This window comes from Chrysemys picta, chromosome 3 (assembly GCF_011386835.1).
Source record: "Chrysemys picta bellii isolate R12L10 chromosome 3, ASM1138683v2, whole genome shotgun sequence".
NCBI lineage: Eukaryota > Metazoa > Chordata > Testudines > Emydidae > Chrysemys > Chrysemys picta.
Window position 1 is genome coordinate 139,104,568 of NC_088793.1, and position 17,996 is coordinate 139,122,563.

General features: G+C 39.3%; 1 protein-coding gene across 18 annotated transcripts in view; it reads right to left on the minus strand.

The window, feature by feature from the left end:
* The window catches only part of CEP170 (centrosomal protein 170), a 198,655-nt gene that overhangs the window by 3,237 nt on the left and 177,422 nt on the right, over nucleotides 1–17,996 (minus strand). For all 18 annotated transcript variants that reach the window (XM_065589142.1, XM_005300526.5, XM_065589131.1 and 15 more), the window contains 3 exons: nucleotides 17,818–17,906; nucleotides 6,847–6,940; nucleotides 2,694–2,745 (listed from right to left, as the gene is read on the minus strand). In XM_065589142.1, coding sequence (XP_065445214.1) covers nucleotides 2,694–2,745; nucleotides 6,847–6,940; nucleotides 17,818–17,906 — 235 coding nt within the window. The remainder of the gene's footprint in view (nucleotides 1–2,693; nucleotides 2,746–6,846; nucleotides 6,941–17,817; nucleotides 17,907–17,996) is intronic.

Consider the following 17,996-nt stretch of genomic DNA (forward strand, 5'->3'; position numbering starts at 1 on the left):
GTGACTTAACCCAAACACAGTAATCAACGTATCTAAATATGTATAATATTAAAATATGTCCTTTATTACTCTTCATCCCTTAATACAGATATATCTTAGAATCAAATTAGCATTTTTGAGTTTGTGTACAGTGAGCAGATATCTTCAATGACCTGTCCAAGACGTCTAATCTTTCTCCTGAAATTTTCTTTTTTTAAAAACATACATTAATAGAGGGTTTAAAATCAAATTAGAATACAAACAAAATAGCAAATTACAATACAACATACAAAAAACCAAGACAACAAAACCCAATCTCACAAAGAAATATACATAAACATGGACCATTACTCCATCTCTCCCATCAAAACTATAATCTGCTCTTCACCTCACACACACTTATGTGTGTACACATTTTATGTGTAGGTTCTCTTTAATGTAGTCAAACTCAGCTAATTAATCGTTTAAAGTTGCATTTTATTTATTTTATAAGTGCAATATACATGTGATGCACTCTTAGCCATGTATCAGGGGGTAGCCGTGTTAGTCTGTATCTAGCCGTGTTAGTCTGTATCTACAAAAACAACAAGGAGTCTGGTGGCACCTTAAAGACTAACAGATTTATTTGGGCATAAGCTTTTGTGAGTAAAAACCTCACTTCTTCGGATGTGACATACTACACTGAGTATGGTGAGAGACTGAACAGTGCACCACTGAACAGTGCACTGACCCACAGGAACCCTCCTACCAACACTACAAGAAGAAGAACTCTGCGTGGACTCCTCCTGAGGGTCAAAATGACCACAGAAACACCAACCCAGGAACCTATCCCTGTAGCAAACCTCGTTGCCTACTCTGTCCCCATATCTACTCTGGCAACAGCATCAGAGGACCCAACCACATCAGCCACACCATCAGGGGCTCATTCACCTGCACATCCACTAATGTCATATATGCCATCATGTGCCAGCAATGCCCCTCTGCCATGTACATTGGCCAAACCGGACAGTCCCTCCGCAAAAGAATAAATGGACACAAATCGGATATCAGGAATGGTAACATACACAAGCCAGTAAGTGAACACTTCAATCTCCCTGGTCATTCTATTACAGATTTAAAAGTCACTATCATTGAACAAAAAAACTTCAGAAACAGACTTCAAACAGCAGAACTAAAATTCATTTGCAAATTCAACACCATTAATCTGGGCTTGAATAGGGACTGGCTGGCTCACTACAGAAGCAGCTTTTCCTCTCCTGGAATTGACACCTCCTCATCTATTACTGGGAGTGGACTACATCCACCCTGATTGAATTGGCACTGTCAACACTGGTTCTCCACTTGTGAAGTAACTCCCTGCTCTCCATGTGTCAGTATATAATGCCTGCATCTGTAACTTTCACTCTATGCATCCGAAGAAGTGAGGTTTTTACTCACGAAAGCTTATGCCCAAATAAATCTGTTAGTCTTTAAGGTGCCACCAGACTCCTTGTTACTCTTAGCCATGTCTGCATAGCAAACTTCTATAACTGAAGCATGTATCTCCACCCACCACACATCCTCATAATTAGTCTTGACACAGGAAAAAGCAATAGTTTAGCATTTATTTTGTATTTTGGTAGCTCAATGTATTATCAATAAATTATTCAGTACCCTGATGTACAGAGGACAATGTAATTTTAAATATCCCTTTTATAGCATTAATCTGGAACTCCTTAATTTTTGGACATAATCAAATAACCTGTTTTAGACACTCCCTACAGGCTGCACTCCTACTATATTTTTCTTTCTTGTCCTTAATTGTTCTATACATGAAGATATTAGTGCCTTGGAGAGGTCTTGATTTATCCTATCTAACCAGTCTGAATCTCTGCTGCCATTCTGCAAAACTGTCCCTTGCGAAATACATACATAAATAAAAATACTGAATCTGTCAAGCCTTCCTGATGTAAGTCGCTTGTTTTCTTTTGGGAGCCTCTCTCCTTTTCACTTTAACTCTGGCCTTCTCTCTTCCATACAAAGTGCATAATCATTTCCCCTCATAGTTTTAAAATAATTTAGTAAAGCCTCTCTACTGAGATGTTAACATTCATATTATATTAATGTTTGATTACGGATTATCATTATTATAATTTATTAAAATAACATTTTGGTTTATTCTTTTTATATATACATTATGGAAGTCTTGTTTTAGCTTACATGGAGATCCTAATTACTTCAAACAGAATTAATATATAATACACTCGTTCAAACAATGACATGAAAAAAATTGTTTAAAGTTTCTTCTATGAACAGTAGGAAACTGGCCAATGGAGAAAATTTCACTCTTCCCCTGAGTCATGTAGTTTAGCTCAGTTCACAATATCTTCTCCCAGCATTCATATTTAGTAAGATGTGAATAAGGTTTATATGGCTTTAATGGAAAATGTCTAACCCTGTACTCCAGGATGATTACTTTTACAAAGCAATGTACAATTATGCATGAAGGAGGTCAGGAAATTAGGGATTTTTACTCCACCTTTCAATCTTAGTTCCTTGAAATAGTGATCTACCATAAATAACTGTTTAAACCAAAGACTTGAATTAAAACAAAATAAATCAATGTGAGCCATTTTGGAGAGCCTTAATATTACCTTACCCTGGTCAGTATTTATTAGGGGTTTCTGCAATGCATTTAGACATTATGCAGCAAAACTGTATAAAACATGAAATACCTTGCAACTGTTTTTCAACTCTTTTCAGCTCCTGCAAGATTGATGAAATCTCCTGGGGAAGAAACAAATATTCAAACTTCTAGTGCTACTTTTCACTAAGAAAAAGCAGATTTAATAATTCAATAGTAAACTTAAAAGAAATCCTCTCATTAGTTGTTTGGGTTGTATCTCCCTGCAGTAGGAATGGCTCTTGTTGGAGATGGTTGTTTGTGTGTGAGGGGTGGGGTGGGGGGGAAGGGGGAAAATAACCAGGGCCCCTGGCCAGATGGCCAGTTAGGTCAGGCTGCATTGCTGTGGGATGCACAACTGGTTGCCCTATCAGAAACAAAGAATTCCTCTGACTGGCCAGTTGCCCACATCAATTCCTTAAATGGGGTTCATGGGTATCAAGGCTCATTCCATTCCTTGCTCGTGGACCCGCAAAACCTATTCCCAACCATGAGCCAGACTGAATCCTCCCATGGCACCAGGGTTGGAAAGAACCATTTTGCCAAAACATTGAGGCAGCTAACCAGCAAGGCTTCGCAGAAAAGTTACAATATAAATTCATTTTTAGGGGATGTGGGGAAGATGCTTCATGTCTCATAACCTGATTTAGGGGTAATCAGGATAGCTTATACCACAGGACAAAAGGTATTCTAACTGGCAGAGGTTAGCTTGATGGTGGCTCTAATATAATATACTGGAGTTGAGCACCCAGCTAACATGGTGACCATGCCTGGAAAGTCTGAGCTGTACAGTCTAGGCACCACTCAAGAAAATTAGGTAACCATGATTATGACCAGATAGTTATCCCACAGCCACAAGGGGTGCAGTCACTAATGTATCAGTACTTACATTACTGATACGTTAACACGAAACTGTAGCTATTAAGTCATTTCATTTTAATAATGTAAATTAAGCTGCCATGGGATAAAAGGGAAGGTCCTGTCATGGATTGAGAACTGGTTAAAAGACAGGGAACAAAGGGTAGGAATAAATGGTAAATTCTCAGAATGGAGAGGGGTAACTAGTGGTGTTCCCCAAGGGTCAGTCCTCGGACCGATCCTATTCAACTTATTCATAAATGATCTGGAGAAAGGGGTAAACAGTGAGGTGGCAAAGTTTGCAGATGATACTAAACTGCTAAAGATAGTTAAGTCCAAAGCAGACTGTGAAGAACTTCAAAAAGATCTTACAAAACTAAGTGATTGGGAAACAAAATGGCAAATGAAATTTAATGTGGATAAATGTAAAGTAATGCACATTGGAAAAAATAACCCCAACTATACATACAATATGATGGGGCTAATTTAGCTCCAACAAGTCAGGAAAAAGATCTTGGAGTCATCGTGGATAGTTCTCTGACAATGTCCACGCAGTGTGCAGAGGCGGCCAAAAAAGCAAACAGGATGTTAGGAATCATTAAAAAGGGGATGGAGAATAAGACTGAGAATATATTATTGCCCTTATATAAATCGATGGTACGCCCTCATCTCGAATACTGCGTACAGATGTGGTCTCCTCATCTCAAAAAAGATATACTGGCACTAGAAAAGGTTCAGAAAAGGGCAACTAAAATGATTAAAGGTTTGGAACGGGTCCCATATGAGGAGAGATTAAAGAGGCTACGACTCTTCAGCTTGGAAAAGAGGAGACTAAGGGGGGATATGATAGAGGTATATAAAATCATGAGTGATGTGGAGAAAGTGGATAAGGAAAAGTTATTTACTTTTTCCCATAATACAAGAACTAGGGGTCATCAAATGAAATTAATAGGCAGCAGGTTTAAAACAAATAAAAGGAAGATCTTCTTCACGCAGCGCACAGTCAACTTGTGGAACTCCTTACCTGAGAAGGTTGTGAAGGCTAGGACTATAACAGAGTTTAAAAGAGAACTGGATAAATTCATGGTGGTTAAGTCCATTCATGGCTATTAGCCAGGACGGGTAAGGAATGGTGTCCCTAGCCTCTGTCTGTCAGAGGATGGAGATGGATGGCAGGAGAGAGATCACTTGATCATTGCTTGTTAGGTTCACTCCCTCTGGGGCACCTGGCATTGGCCACTGTCGGTAGACAGGATACTGGGCTAGATGGACCTTTGGTCTGACCCGGTACGGCCTTGCTTATGTTCTTATGTGTTGTTGTGGAGTACCTGCAATAAGGTCAGTTTGGGTGCATCTATAATCCTGCCTCTGGAATACCAATTGGGCATGTTAGAACTATAAACTGAAGCAGCAAAGTTCTAATATTCATAATGCCTTGAAAAGAGCAATGAAGAAACATTCTTCTTTTAAAAGCTAAGAATTTTGCAAAATAGCAACTGACTTCCAGAATTCTTTTGAAAGACTTCTGTACTGATTAATCCAATTTATGGATTCTTGAAGGTGGCCATGAAACACTTGAGCCAATTATCTTGGGTTTGATTGGTTGAGGCGATATCTTTCAGCAGATTCCACATTCGAACATGACATCAGTGTTCCACAGACAATAGTCATGATAGTCCTTCGGCATTTTTTGAGAACATTTGATCTAGAACCAGTAAATACTGGAATTCTACAATCTGGTGCTAGACACTGACCAATAAACTGTTGATACCAAATACTAAATAGAAACTATAAATTTAGTAGATGGGACCAAAAATATTTCGGACTTTAATGTTTTGCCATAGGAAAAACAGTGAAATTAAAATCAATCAAGTTAGGAACAAACACAAAAACTAAAACTTTGTTTAAAAATTTCTTCCTTCTATGAGAATCCTTAAATAACAAGTATATATAAATGAATTTTAGGATACAAACTTAGACTCCTTGGTAAAAGAAAGACCTGCATTGAAAAAGACTTGAGAATACCTCTCTTAAATTACCATGTTTCTAATATTATAAGCTTACTTCAGAAGTTTTTATGAATTATTTGCCAAATTTAAAAAAGAACTGTAAATGTACCCAATTCACAGCACTTAATCAGTAAAGTGGATCTGCCTTTGAAAAATGAGTGTTCTATAGAAATTACAAGACCAATAACAAATGTTCAGTGATTTAAGAGAAAAATAAAGCTGGATTTAGATTATCAAATCTGATAAAGTTCTAAAATCTAGTGATTTAATAAGACTGAAAACTAAGGGTTAATCAGCTTGTGATTTAGCCCATTGCAAGGAACAGTGCATTGTTGTGCTGTGAGAACGTGACTAGTAAATTCAGTCTCCTTCCTGGTCTCCCCACTGCTCCAGGAAGGGAGTAGACTTGATGGGTGTGGACACTCCGAATGCACTGGTGTGACTACACTTCCCATTCCTTTGGGCATGAGGAGGTGATGTAGTGGCTCTGCAGAGCATGTTTCCCTCTCCTTGCAGGAAGCAGTGGCAAAGTGCAATGGAGTAAACCTTGAATATCTTCCTGCAACTCCCTTGCATTGGTGCTCAAGATGGGCCACAATCTGGCCTTAAATAAGAAGGAATAACAAATTCTTACTTTCACATTTCATAATGTCAATTGAAAAGCAGAAAACAAATGTGCTTAATTTTGAAGAGGGCTCTTTCTACAATATTTCCTAACTATTTTCATTCACCTACATCAAAGTACAACTATTTTTCTAAATAGTAAGAGCCAGTAATTAAATCTGTCTTCCTCAAGCATGTGAAATAATTCCAGTGAGAATTCCTCAAACATAATCCAGATTTTAAATTCTGAGGGTTACTAAATTATTCTTTGCTCAACTTAAAGGTATTTTAAGGAGTCGGTGTTTGTTTTGACTCTTTGATTTATTAAGCCATTCTTCAGAAAAAAACCTCAGGTTATTTCAGGCCATTTCTCACTGAGAGTGACATCTTCTGAATACACTAGCCTTTGGTTTATTATCCTAATGTAACATACCTAACAAAATGCATATAAACACAATGGTTGAACTATGCTTTGTAGTATTTTAAATGAACATTCTTAAGATGCTGAATTCTAGAGAATAGACTGTTTTTCTTGTCATTTTGTTCAATATCCATGAAGTATGAACATTTTAACTAATTTAAGAGCTATTGAGGTAGAAAGTCTCCTAAATTCTCAAACTTTTTCTCAAGATTATTGCCTTGCCTCTTCCCCTTTAAAACATGCCCAATCATTTATGAATTAGAAACCAGGTGAAAATGAGTCTCTTTCCATCCCAAGAAGATACTTCTTCATACCATGCTTGAAGTTTTTACAATAGGAACTTCGCTCTCAGTTCGTAACTTGTTTTCAATTTCTTCCCAATTCCGGTCTTTGTCCTTAAATAATATTCTATAAACAAGAAATGCAAAAATTGTATTTTAAAAAGAGATACATTATCAAATACACTATCTTTCAAAGATCTACAGACCTAGGATGTTAAAAACAAAACAAAACAAAAAACAACAACTTTGAAAACACTGACAAATTGGAATTTGAAATAGAGACAATTGCCACAGGCCTAGCATTAAGGATTATATTTTCAATGCAATTTGTAGCTAACTCCTTGTATAACTGCTAGTGACCATAAAAATTGCAGTCACATCTAAATACCTGCATTATTTTGAAAATATGTATCTAAATATCACTCCTACTTTTTTACCACACAGAACTGATGTTTTTATAACAGGCAAAAAATCTTTTATTGATCTTGTATTTTACAACACTTGCAAATAGAAGTGAAAAAAATAATGTTAATAGATCAAAAATGATGACTCATTTTCATTCTTTTAAATAAATTAATGGAAAATACAGCATGGTAGCAAAATAAAGAAAAAATATGAAGACAGTTGTGTTGTGCAGACTTTATAAACTCCTTTAGTAATGCTGATAGTTTTTTTGTTAATCAAACTTATTACAGCACATGGTTTCTGAGGGTGGACTGAAGATCTTTTTTCTAGTGACCTAGAATCTTAGAAACCTCAACTGCATGTATATAAACTTAGTAACATGAGAGTTTTAGTACAGTGAAAACAAATTCCCTTTTATTGTTTATTTTAGAGCACCCATTATAGTAGGTGCTTCAAAGACAATTTCTTGTTTTATTATTTCCCTGCAGTATTGAACAGTTTTTATATTCTCTTGCTACATCACATAAATGTCATTTCAGGTTGTCAAAGTTTCACATCACAAAGAAAAGGGGATCTATGGGTATTTAATGTTTGGGTTACTGCATCTTTATTTTCAAGTAGTGAATAAAAGACATTAACTATCACACCATATGAGAGTATATCTCAAATTTGCCTTCCCCTGAATAATTTGATTAGTTATTAAACAAACGAAAATTCAGCTGCAATCGTTGCACCTGTTAGTGGTATTTCAGAACCAGAAGGAGTTTACCTATGTTTTTCCCATTCAGGGGATAGTGGCATCCATAAGTGTCCAGGCATGCAAATTAATTAATTTAAAGCACCATCAAAAGGCCACACACTTTAAACAGTCACCAGGTTAGTGGGGGCTCTCTCCGGAAATCATTTTTTATAAGTGAAATTGGTGTGATGTGTGGCATTTTACATCTCTTAAAGGCTGGGATTTTTAAAAGCGCCTAAGAGGGTTGTGTGTCCAAATTCCATTGAATTGCAGTTGGTGTTTGGCACCAGCTTCCTTAAGCTCTTTCAAAAATCTCAGCCTAAAAATTACCATCATGGTAGTAGGGTCTAATCTTTCAAAATTTGTGCCCCTTTATTATTAATACTTTAAATTTTGCAGGCAGCTCAAATTTGTCCTAATTGCTCCTCCTGACTTTGCCACCGATCTTCACGGTCACTGTTGTCTCAATATCAAACCATAAATATCATGAGTTTTTCTTGTCAAATGTTTCACTTCATTAAGAAGTGCTGTCTTAGGATATGTCTACACTGCAATCAGGAAGTGCGATTGCACCATGTGTAGACATATCTGAGCTAGCTTTGATTGGGCTAGATCAAAACTAGCTTGCATAATAATAGCTGTGAAACGGTGGCAGCAGCAATGGGTGTGGCTAATATTTAGTCCTGCCATGAGTGCAGGGGACTGGAGTCGATGACCTCTCGAGGTCTCTTCCAGTCCTATGGTTCTACTCAAGTATATTACCAGGATCCTGGTCGAGCAGGCCTGGCCCATGAAGCCACTCACACTGTTGTGGCTTCACTGGTATTGTTACCCAAACTAGCTTTGACCAAAGCTACTTGGGTATGCCTACACATGCTGCAATCACACCTCCCCATTGTAGCATAGACATACACTCAGTGAAGCGGGAACAAGCCAAAGGACCAAAGGAAGAAGAGAATTAATGCCTTAATAGACAAAGCCAGAGCAAGGATAGGCATTAATAAAACCTCTCTTTTCCAAGAAGACAGAATAAACCAGAAAATTATCAAGGGTATGGAGAAAGATGACACTCTTGTGAAGGAGCCCACCTCTTTAGGACTCAGTAGTTCTAGTGGGACAAAACCATTTGGTTACAGATATACTCAGAGAGATGGCAGGAAGATATTCAAGGTTTTCTGGCAGGGAGTGAAGATGTAAAACTCACCTTCAAAGTTATCAAACTGCAAGCCTGCAGACCTGAAAGTCAGACTAATTTTGAACCATTAGGACTTACCTGCAGGCTGATGAGCTACAAAAAGAGTAAAGCTAGTTAGGTCCTGTAATACTGGCGCAAATAACTCCTGGAGACATTTGGGAAACATTGTATAGAAAATCAGCTCTGGCTATATTTCCTGCATCTTCTACCGGCTTGTCTGTCATTCTGGACATCACTATGAACACAGTTTCTTTAGTGCTTAAGAATTATTTACTGTTCCTTACTCCTTATCTGAAGTCATAATGCTCTGTTTTTGGCATCACATTTATTAGTTTCTGTGGAAATGATTGTGATGTGACAAACAAACACGGGATTAGTACTTCATGTAGGGAATATGCAGCTAGACCAGAAGAACACATCCCTGTTGAATGCAAATATCCTTAGTAAAAAGAAAAGTTCAGAAAATCTAAGATATATAAGCAGAATTGTTTCTAAATATTCTATTTTCCAAAACTTACCAGGAGGCACTCAATGCTTTTCCAAGAAACTGCAGAAGGTATTGTGACATTCACTCAGATATGACACTTTTATCTTTCCCCCTTTTCCCTCATTTACCCTCTTATTATCAATTCTATTATTTCAAATTTTTCCGCCCTTCAGGTCAGGTGATCAGATTCTTTTACTGGCTTCAGCCTGAGTGACTCCAGAGTTAATGCTGTTTGTTTATGGAAGTTTTCCTCATGTGCCTACAAGACTGCTGCCTTTCCTCCCATCCCTCTCCTTATGGTATTAAGTACACTTGCTTTACCTTCTCTCCAATACACTTAACTGACAGTGCAGCTCTCCATTTTACTTTCATCACACTAGACACTCTGCTCCAAATATAGGAGACTTGAAAAGCCTAGAAGTTAGCACGAACACAGAACTGCATGTTGGTTTTGCCCTCCCAAGATCACACTTAGCATATGTCTGGGGATGTGATCCCCAGCTCAAGGAGACTTATCTGTGCTAGCTCTCATCAAGTTAGCATGCTAAAAATAGAATGTAACTGCGTGAGGGGCTAGCTGCTTCAAGTATATGCCTATGGTCTTAGATGGGTACATAATTGGTGCGACAGACACATTGTGCAGACCTTCTCTTCTCTGAGGAGCCACCACTATAAGTGAATTCCAAAAAGCTGGTGATAGGATGCTGGGCAAGTGAGCTGTGGAATTTTGAGGTTGTTTAGTGCAATCATTGAGATTCTTATCCAGCATTGTCTATAGACAAATAGGGAAGAATCCAGCAAAACAAAACTATTTATTTTTCTTTTTTCCCTCAGATTCATTTATTTCCTAAACACAGATGCATCTCAGCTTATTTTTAATTTATAGCAAACATTCTTGTGAGGAACTGATGAAATATATGTACTTAAATTCAGAACCTAACTCAGCTGGTCTTTTGGGTTAAACTGCATATGGTATTGAAAATAAATAATACAGCAAAGAATAACGCTCTCAATCCAAAATGTAAGAAACGTGTTTATTGGAAATGACAGATTTTACCTGTTTTAGAGAGATATAAGTTTATAGTACTCAGGACACAATTCATTAGCACAACTCCAGTTGCCCTGCACTGCGTTTGTCTTGTAACAATCTCTCACTGGTGGCCGACAAAATTTGGGGGAAGATTTTTCAGACACAAAGGCCAGTTAGGTGCCCACCTCTAACTGGTGCCTTTGAAAAATTCCTCTTGATTTTCAAGTTGAAGCACTCTGTTATAGTGCAAGATTGATAGTTGTCAGTCTTTGCTGATTCTCACTATGTTACTATGGGCCAAATTCTCTGCTGATATTGTTATGAATCATTTTATATTATGAATCTTTTATATAAATCAAGATTTAATCTACTCAATTTAGCAGGAGTGCACAACTGGCATATACTTATTCAAGTTTTCTACTAGTAAAATGAAAAATCTTTGATTGCCTCACTGGGAGAGGTACTGTAGGAAATACTATTGAAAACTTTTACCCTGTATTTTACAGTATTATGCAAATGCATCATCCTGTTGTAAATGTACAGAGCATGTATAGTATGCCTAAGTTTGGTTCATGCTATATACTGATTATATAATACCTAATTTACTTTCTAAATTTTCACATATATAAAACAACTCAAATATGACTCTACTTAATAACCTGCTTCCTTCAGAAGGAGTTAAAAGAACTGTTGAATATACAAAGACATTATACTGAACTCTAAATATAGTTTATGATGAATTGCAACTGGGTTGGCAACATTTTTTCATATCAAAAGGTATCAGGTTGCCCCCTGAGATGAGGGATTACAAAGGAATAAAAAGTGAAAAAATGTTTGAGTAATTTATTATTTCTGAGGCACTCCTGTGACAGGTATCATGCTGGGAAACATTCAAGAACAATTCAGCCAGTCAACAAGATTCCTACTCTAATGAAACAGATTACATTTAATTAGATAAAAAAATAAAAAATTCTGCATGTACATAACTGTAATTTCCTGGGGAGATTATGCTGAAATATAAACCTGAAGTATAAGAATATTTTGTTTCTAATTTCAACATTTTGAATTCCTTCTAAAAAAAAAAAACATTTCAACATATGAACAAGTTCCAATATATTAAATTTTGTATGTGTCCAGATGTTAGCCTTTTACAGTGCACTATTAAACTAAATTACATCTTTCTTTGAGAAGTGATTAACCTTACACAGTTTATGAGTTCTGAGCATTTGCACTCTTCATTATAAAAAGTCTCATTCTTGCTAATTCTCCATAGTAATGTTCAATTCAAATAATCTGATGTGGATTAGTGGAGAGGCAAATAAATAGCACTTTTCTGTAAATCTGCATACCATGAAAAAATTTGGATCTACATTTTATAAAAAAAATTAAGAACTTTAATAACATTTTAATAAATTGTAGTATGCAAATCATCTTGAGAGTGGAAGAAGAAAAAAGGAGGAAGAAGAGAATGATTGGTTTATCTCTGATGTCATAATCCCACAACCCAACGATATGATCAGTGGTGAGCTGGAGCCGGTTCCCACCGGTTCGCAGGAACCAGTTGTAAAATTTAGAAGCCCTTTTAAAACCAGTTGTTCCAGGACAACCAGTTCTAAAAGGACTTTATTTAACAAAGGCTTGGGCAGCTGTCTACCCTGCCCCCGGCCCCAGCTCACGTCCCCCTCCTCCCCTGAACGCTCCGCTCCCCTTCTCCTCCCCCTCCCCTGCTTCCTGCGAATCAGATGTTTGCGGGAAGCCTGAAATAAGCAGCAGGCAGGCAGGTAAGCTGGGGCGTGAGGGGGGGCTCCAGAGAGGCGCGGCAAGGCCCAACCCAGCCTGGCCAAACGGCTCCCTCCAGCCCGGCTCTGGCCTGGCTCCCCGCAGCCCTGGCCGAGCGCCCCAGCCCCCACCCCAGCCCCATCCCGGTCCCGACTGAACGCCCCAGTCCCGGCCGAGCGCCCCAGCCCGGCCCCGGCTCGGGTCCCGCTGCCCCGGCCCTGGCCGAGTGGCTCCAGGCAGCGTGGGAAGGAGGCAGGAAGGGGGTGTTGGAAGAGGGCAGGGGAGTTCGGGGGATTGTGGGGGAGTGGATAGGGGTTGGGGTGGTTAGAGGGCAGGAAACAAGGGGATTGAATGGGGACAAGGGTCCCGGGGGGGGGGGGGGGCAGTCAGGAAGGAGCAGGGGTTGGATGAGGCGGTAGGGGGCAGTCAGGGGCAGGGGTTCCAGGGACAGTCGGGGACAGAGAGAAGGGGTTGTTGGATAGGGCAGGGGTCCCTGTGGGCCATCAGGAATGAGAGGAGGGGTTGGATGGGGTGGCAAGGGGCAGTCAGGGGACAGGGAAGGGGGGTTGATGGGGCAGGGGTCCCGGGGGGGGCGCGTCCAGGAACGTGGGGGGTTGGATGGGGCAGGAGTCCGGGGGGGGGCACAACCCCCTTGTGGGATGAGGAGGAGGGAACCTGTTGTTAATATTTTGGCAGCTCATCACTGAATTATGATCAAAGAAATGGATGAATACCAATTCTGGAACAAAACTACCTGTTCATGAGAGTAATACCCTCCTAAATGTTGTTTATAGCTATCAATGTATTCTGTTATTTTTAATGCAGCAGTCAGGTTTGGTGGATAAGTCTTTAAAAAGATTTTGCTTGATTCTCCACTGAGTCACACCACTTCTGCTAGAGAAGTGTTTCCTAAACTTGGGACGCCGCTTGTGTAGGGAAAGCCCCTGGCGGGCTGAGGGATGTGCTGGCCGCCGCTTCCAGCAGCTCCCATTGGCCTGGAGCAGCGAACCGCAGCCAGTGGGAGCCACGATCGGCCGGACCTGCAGATGCAGCAGGTAAACAAACTGGCCCAGCTCAACAGGGGCTTTCCCTAAACAAGCGGCATCCCAAGTTTGGGAAACACTGTGCCAGAGAATACAAGGAAAACAATATATATATATTGGTGTAACTGAATTCAATAGTGCTTTTACGCTTTCAAAAAGAATGTTATGTTTCTCTGTCTTAGTGAATAGGCTTGCTTAAAGACAATCACTACCACAATATCGTCCTCAGATATATTAACACCTTCACTGCTGTTGCTAGCTGCATAATGCTGTGGATGAAATCTGTGTTTTGGCAATTAATTTCAGTCATACATCTAAAATTACATTATCCGAGGCATACCAGTCAAATTCTATATTGCTTCTTCCAGGCATTTTTAAATTGCTATATGATCAATCAGAAAATTTTACACAAAATTCCCTCAAATTATTTTTACTGTACTTTTTAAATGCTACTAGTTAATTCTGAGTACAATTGAAGTGGGAAATTAAGTTATGGAACCCTGAAATCTACATTTAGTGTTTCCATTCCCCTATGCCAGCACAAAGTGCATTACCATACATAATGTTGTACATCCATGCAGCAGTCAAAAGGGTGAAATGCATCTTGCAAAAGTGAAGATTATTTCTCATTTTTGACATTTGTACTTTCTGTTAACTGCTGCAATATTTTATAAAGAAAGCTATCAATATACAAGTACCTTATTGTGTAGAAAACACTTAAGAGAATGAAAGCACATCGGGTGAGGAGCACCTCTTACCCAGAAAAAAAAGCATCAAATGAAAGGCATTTGTAACTAGCACCAAAAAGAGCTTAAATAAAAATTATTATTTGTATTGTGATAGCACCTAAGAGCCCCAGTCATGGAGCAGGCCCACATTGTGCTAGGCATTATACAAACACAGAACAAAAAGACCAGACCCAAACAGTTTACAATCTAAGTATAAGACAAGAGACAACAGGTATATACATACAGAGATATGGGGGAGTATGAGGAGACAATAATATTGGTCAGCATGATAGGCAGCAGTCTTAGCACACCAGCAGCTTAACCATGGTCAAGTTTTTTGTAGGTGTGAAGGCAATGGAGAGATTTAAGCAGGAATTTGAATGAGGACATTGAGGTGGCTTTGGGGATGTTTATGGGGAATACCTCCAAAGTGTGAGGGATAGCATGGGAGAAAACAAGAAGGTGCTTGTTGAAAATGTGACAAGTGGGTGATGGAGGCTAGCATTATTGGCTGAATAGAAGCGGGAATGGACATTTTGATAGCGATGGAGAGATGAGAGGTTGGGTGGCAGTAGACCAAGAAGGGCCTTAAAAGTGAAGACAAGTAGCTGATGTTTTAGGTGACAGAGAAGGGTAAACCAGTGCAGAGTTGCAAAGAGAGGGGTGATGTGGCCAAAGTAACGGGCTAGGAAAATGATCTCTGCAGTAGCATTTAAGGGGGGCAAAACTGCATTTGTCAAAGCCAGAAAGCAGGTTGTAGTAGTTGAGACACGAGATGATGAGAGTCTGGACAAGAGTTTTAGTTGTGTGAATGGAAAGTCTGTATTTTAGAGATATTGTACAGAAAGAGTCGGCAAGATTTAAACACAGCATGGATGTGAGGTTCTAGAGAGGGAGGACTCAAAGATGACACCCAGATTATGGACCTGAATGACAGGGGAGAATGGTGGTGTTGTCCATAATGATTGAGAAAAGAGGAAGAGGAGAGGGTGACGTTGCACTCCGTATGCTTTATGAAAATATGCTTTGAATGTGAATATAATGTAACTGGAATATGCTTTATGCAAAAAGTCTCTTGTAAGATATCATTACAAAGCTTATAATCTACTGAGTGTGTTCATCCTATTTATATGCATGTACCATTCTTGTATCTGAAGCTAGAAATATGAATATAACTCTGAGGTACTATTGTAATTATGCAAAGCGTGGGCCATTAATGGTGGTTTAGAATCCTGATGGCTCCCATTGACTAGATCAATTGGTTGTAGATGGTTTATTTACCTGCAAGCCTTCCTGTGTAGGAGTGGGCAAGCCTGTGGGTAATGAAGAATGAGATCTCACAGGACATGTGACCATGTCACATGATACTGGAATTAATCTTAAATCTGGTACTTTTCCATTTAGAAGGAGGGGTGGGGACCCAGAGAGACAAAAGATTCCTGCCTTGTGCTAAAGCTATAAAAGGGGGTGGAACAGAACGAAGGGGGCTGCCGTCATGAGAACACACTGCTTTCCACTTAAGATGTCTGCTGGAACTAACGAGGACTGTACTGGGGAAAGGATTGGGCCCAGATTAGGAAGAAGTCTAGTCTGTGAAAGAAGCTTATTGGAACATCTCTGAGGGTGAGATTTTACCTGTAATCAGTTTCTTAATGTATTAGGCTTAGACTTGCGTGTTTTTGCTTTATTTAGCTTCATGACTTACTTTGTTCTGTCTGTTATTACTTGAAACCTCTTAAATCCTACTTAATAAAACACTTTTGTTTATTAGTAAACCCAGAGTAAGTGATTAATACCTGGGGGAGCAAACAGCTGAGCATATCTCTCTCAGTGTTATAGAGGATGGACAATTTAAGAGTTTACCCTGTATAAGCTTTATACAGAGTAAAACCGATTTATTTGGGGTTTGGATCCCATTGGGAACTGGATGTCTGGGTGCTGGAGATAGTGACCTGCTGAGCATTTTTTTGGTTAAAGTCTGCAGCTTTGGGGGCGTGGACCACCAGACCTGGGTCTGTATTGCAGCAGGCTAGCATGTCTGGTTCAACAGGCAGGGCTCTGGAGTCTCAAGCTGGCAGGGAAAATGGGCTCAGAGGTAACTTCAGCATGTCAGGTGACAGTCCTAAGCGGGTTTCTGTGACCAAACCCATCACAGAGGACTTGGGGGAAAAATATTAGCAGTTATGTTTGGCCAGGTGGAGCTTAAGCTGATGGCTGGACATCCATGAAGAGATGTCAGAGAGACAGGCCAAGATATTAGTTTGGACAGAAGGAGACATATCAAAGTAGAGAGGCAGATTTGAGTCCTCGGCATAAAGATGATAGCTGAAGCCATGTTCATGAATAAGATTATGCAGAGAGAAGAGAAGGAGACCAAGAACAGAGCCCTGTGGAACCTTCCCCCAGGCCCATCCCCAAAAGTTGGAAGGGGAAGATTCAGGAGGATCCTCCTAACAACACACTGAAAAAACTATTAGATAGGTAGGAGGAGACCCAGAAGAGGACTGAGTCCTGGAAGCCAAGAGAGAACAAAATATTAAGAAGAAAAGCATGGTCAACTGTGTCAAATATGGCTGACAGGTTGAGGAGGATGAAGATGAAGTACTGGATCTAAGCCATTTCAGTGGAGTGTAGAGGGCAGAAGCTGGACTGGAGATGGTCTAGGATGAAACTGGAGGAGGAGAACACCAGACAATGATTACAGACAATCAATTCAATAAGCCTTTCTTAGCATGCTGCTTGAGGCCATGATACTGTTGAACACACACATCTGAAAGACTGACAATATGAAAAGTCCACTGTTAGAGACTGTCAGACAGTTTTTAACCTACTTTAAAACAGCTGTAGTAAGTACAAGAAAAACGTCACGATTTCATCCTTTGATTATGACCCTAAGGAATCATCTCAAGAAAATCACGGTAACATAACCCTCCCTAAGAGATGAGGCTCACGTAGGAGGTTGAAGAACAGTGTTGATGGAAATTGAAAACAGATTTTGAAAACTCTTGAATAGATTCTAAAATTTTATGGGCAAAAGGGATCATTGTGATCATCCAGTCCAACCTCCTGCATAAGCCACAAACCATAAAACAGGACTCTTTGAGCCCTGTAGCTATAGCTGCAACCCTTCAGAGATGTCAACATGAGGCCCATGAAAAAATATCTGAGGCTGACTTCTTGCACAAAAGGTGTTGCAGGAAAGCTTCACAATGAATTAGAATTTAAATGTGTTTGGGTGGAGATTAGACATGTTTTGCACAGCAGTTGGGAATATTGTAAGCAAGAACAGAAGAACAGCTCCTTTGTTGAAGTATGACAGATCTTGCTACTTCCCTTTAGGGTCTGCCGCAGTTTTCTCTATCCTTGTTCAAATCATATAAATAATTTCTATAAGCAGTCATTCCTTTCCCAACAGGGAATTAATTCACTTCAAAAGTCAAAATCTTTCTGAACCACCAAGAAGTTGAAGTAATAGTATCTTTTTAAGTAAATAAGTGTACCAATATACTTGATCTACCATGCATTCTGCATTTTACTGCTACTATCTGGAATGTGAATCTAAGAAAAACTTCTGAGTGAAGAAAAAAAAATGTCCTACCTGATTTTGCCAGCTGTTTTGTCTATCGATTGCCTTATCTTCCGAGAAAACTGGAAGACTGAGGATAATAGCAAGCTGTCTCCCATGACCTGGAATAATTATTTAAAAATGGAAAAATTAGCAATGCACTGGGAATTAAATACTGTGATACAAACAATTTTGCACATTTTGAAATAAAG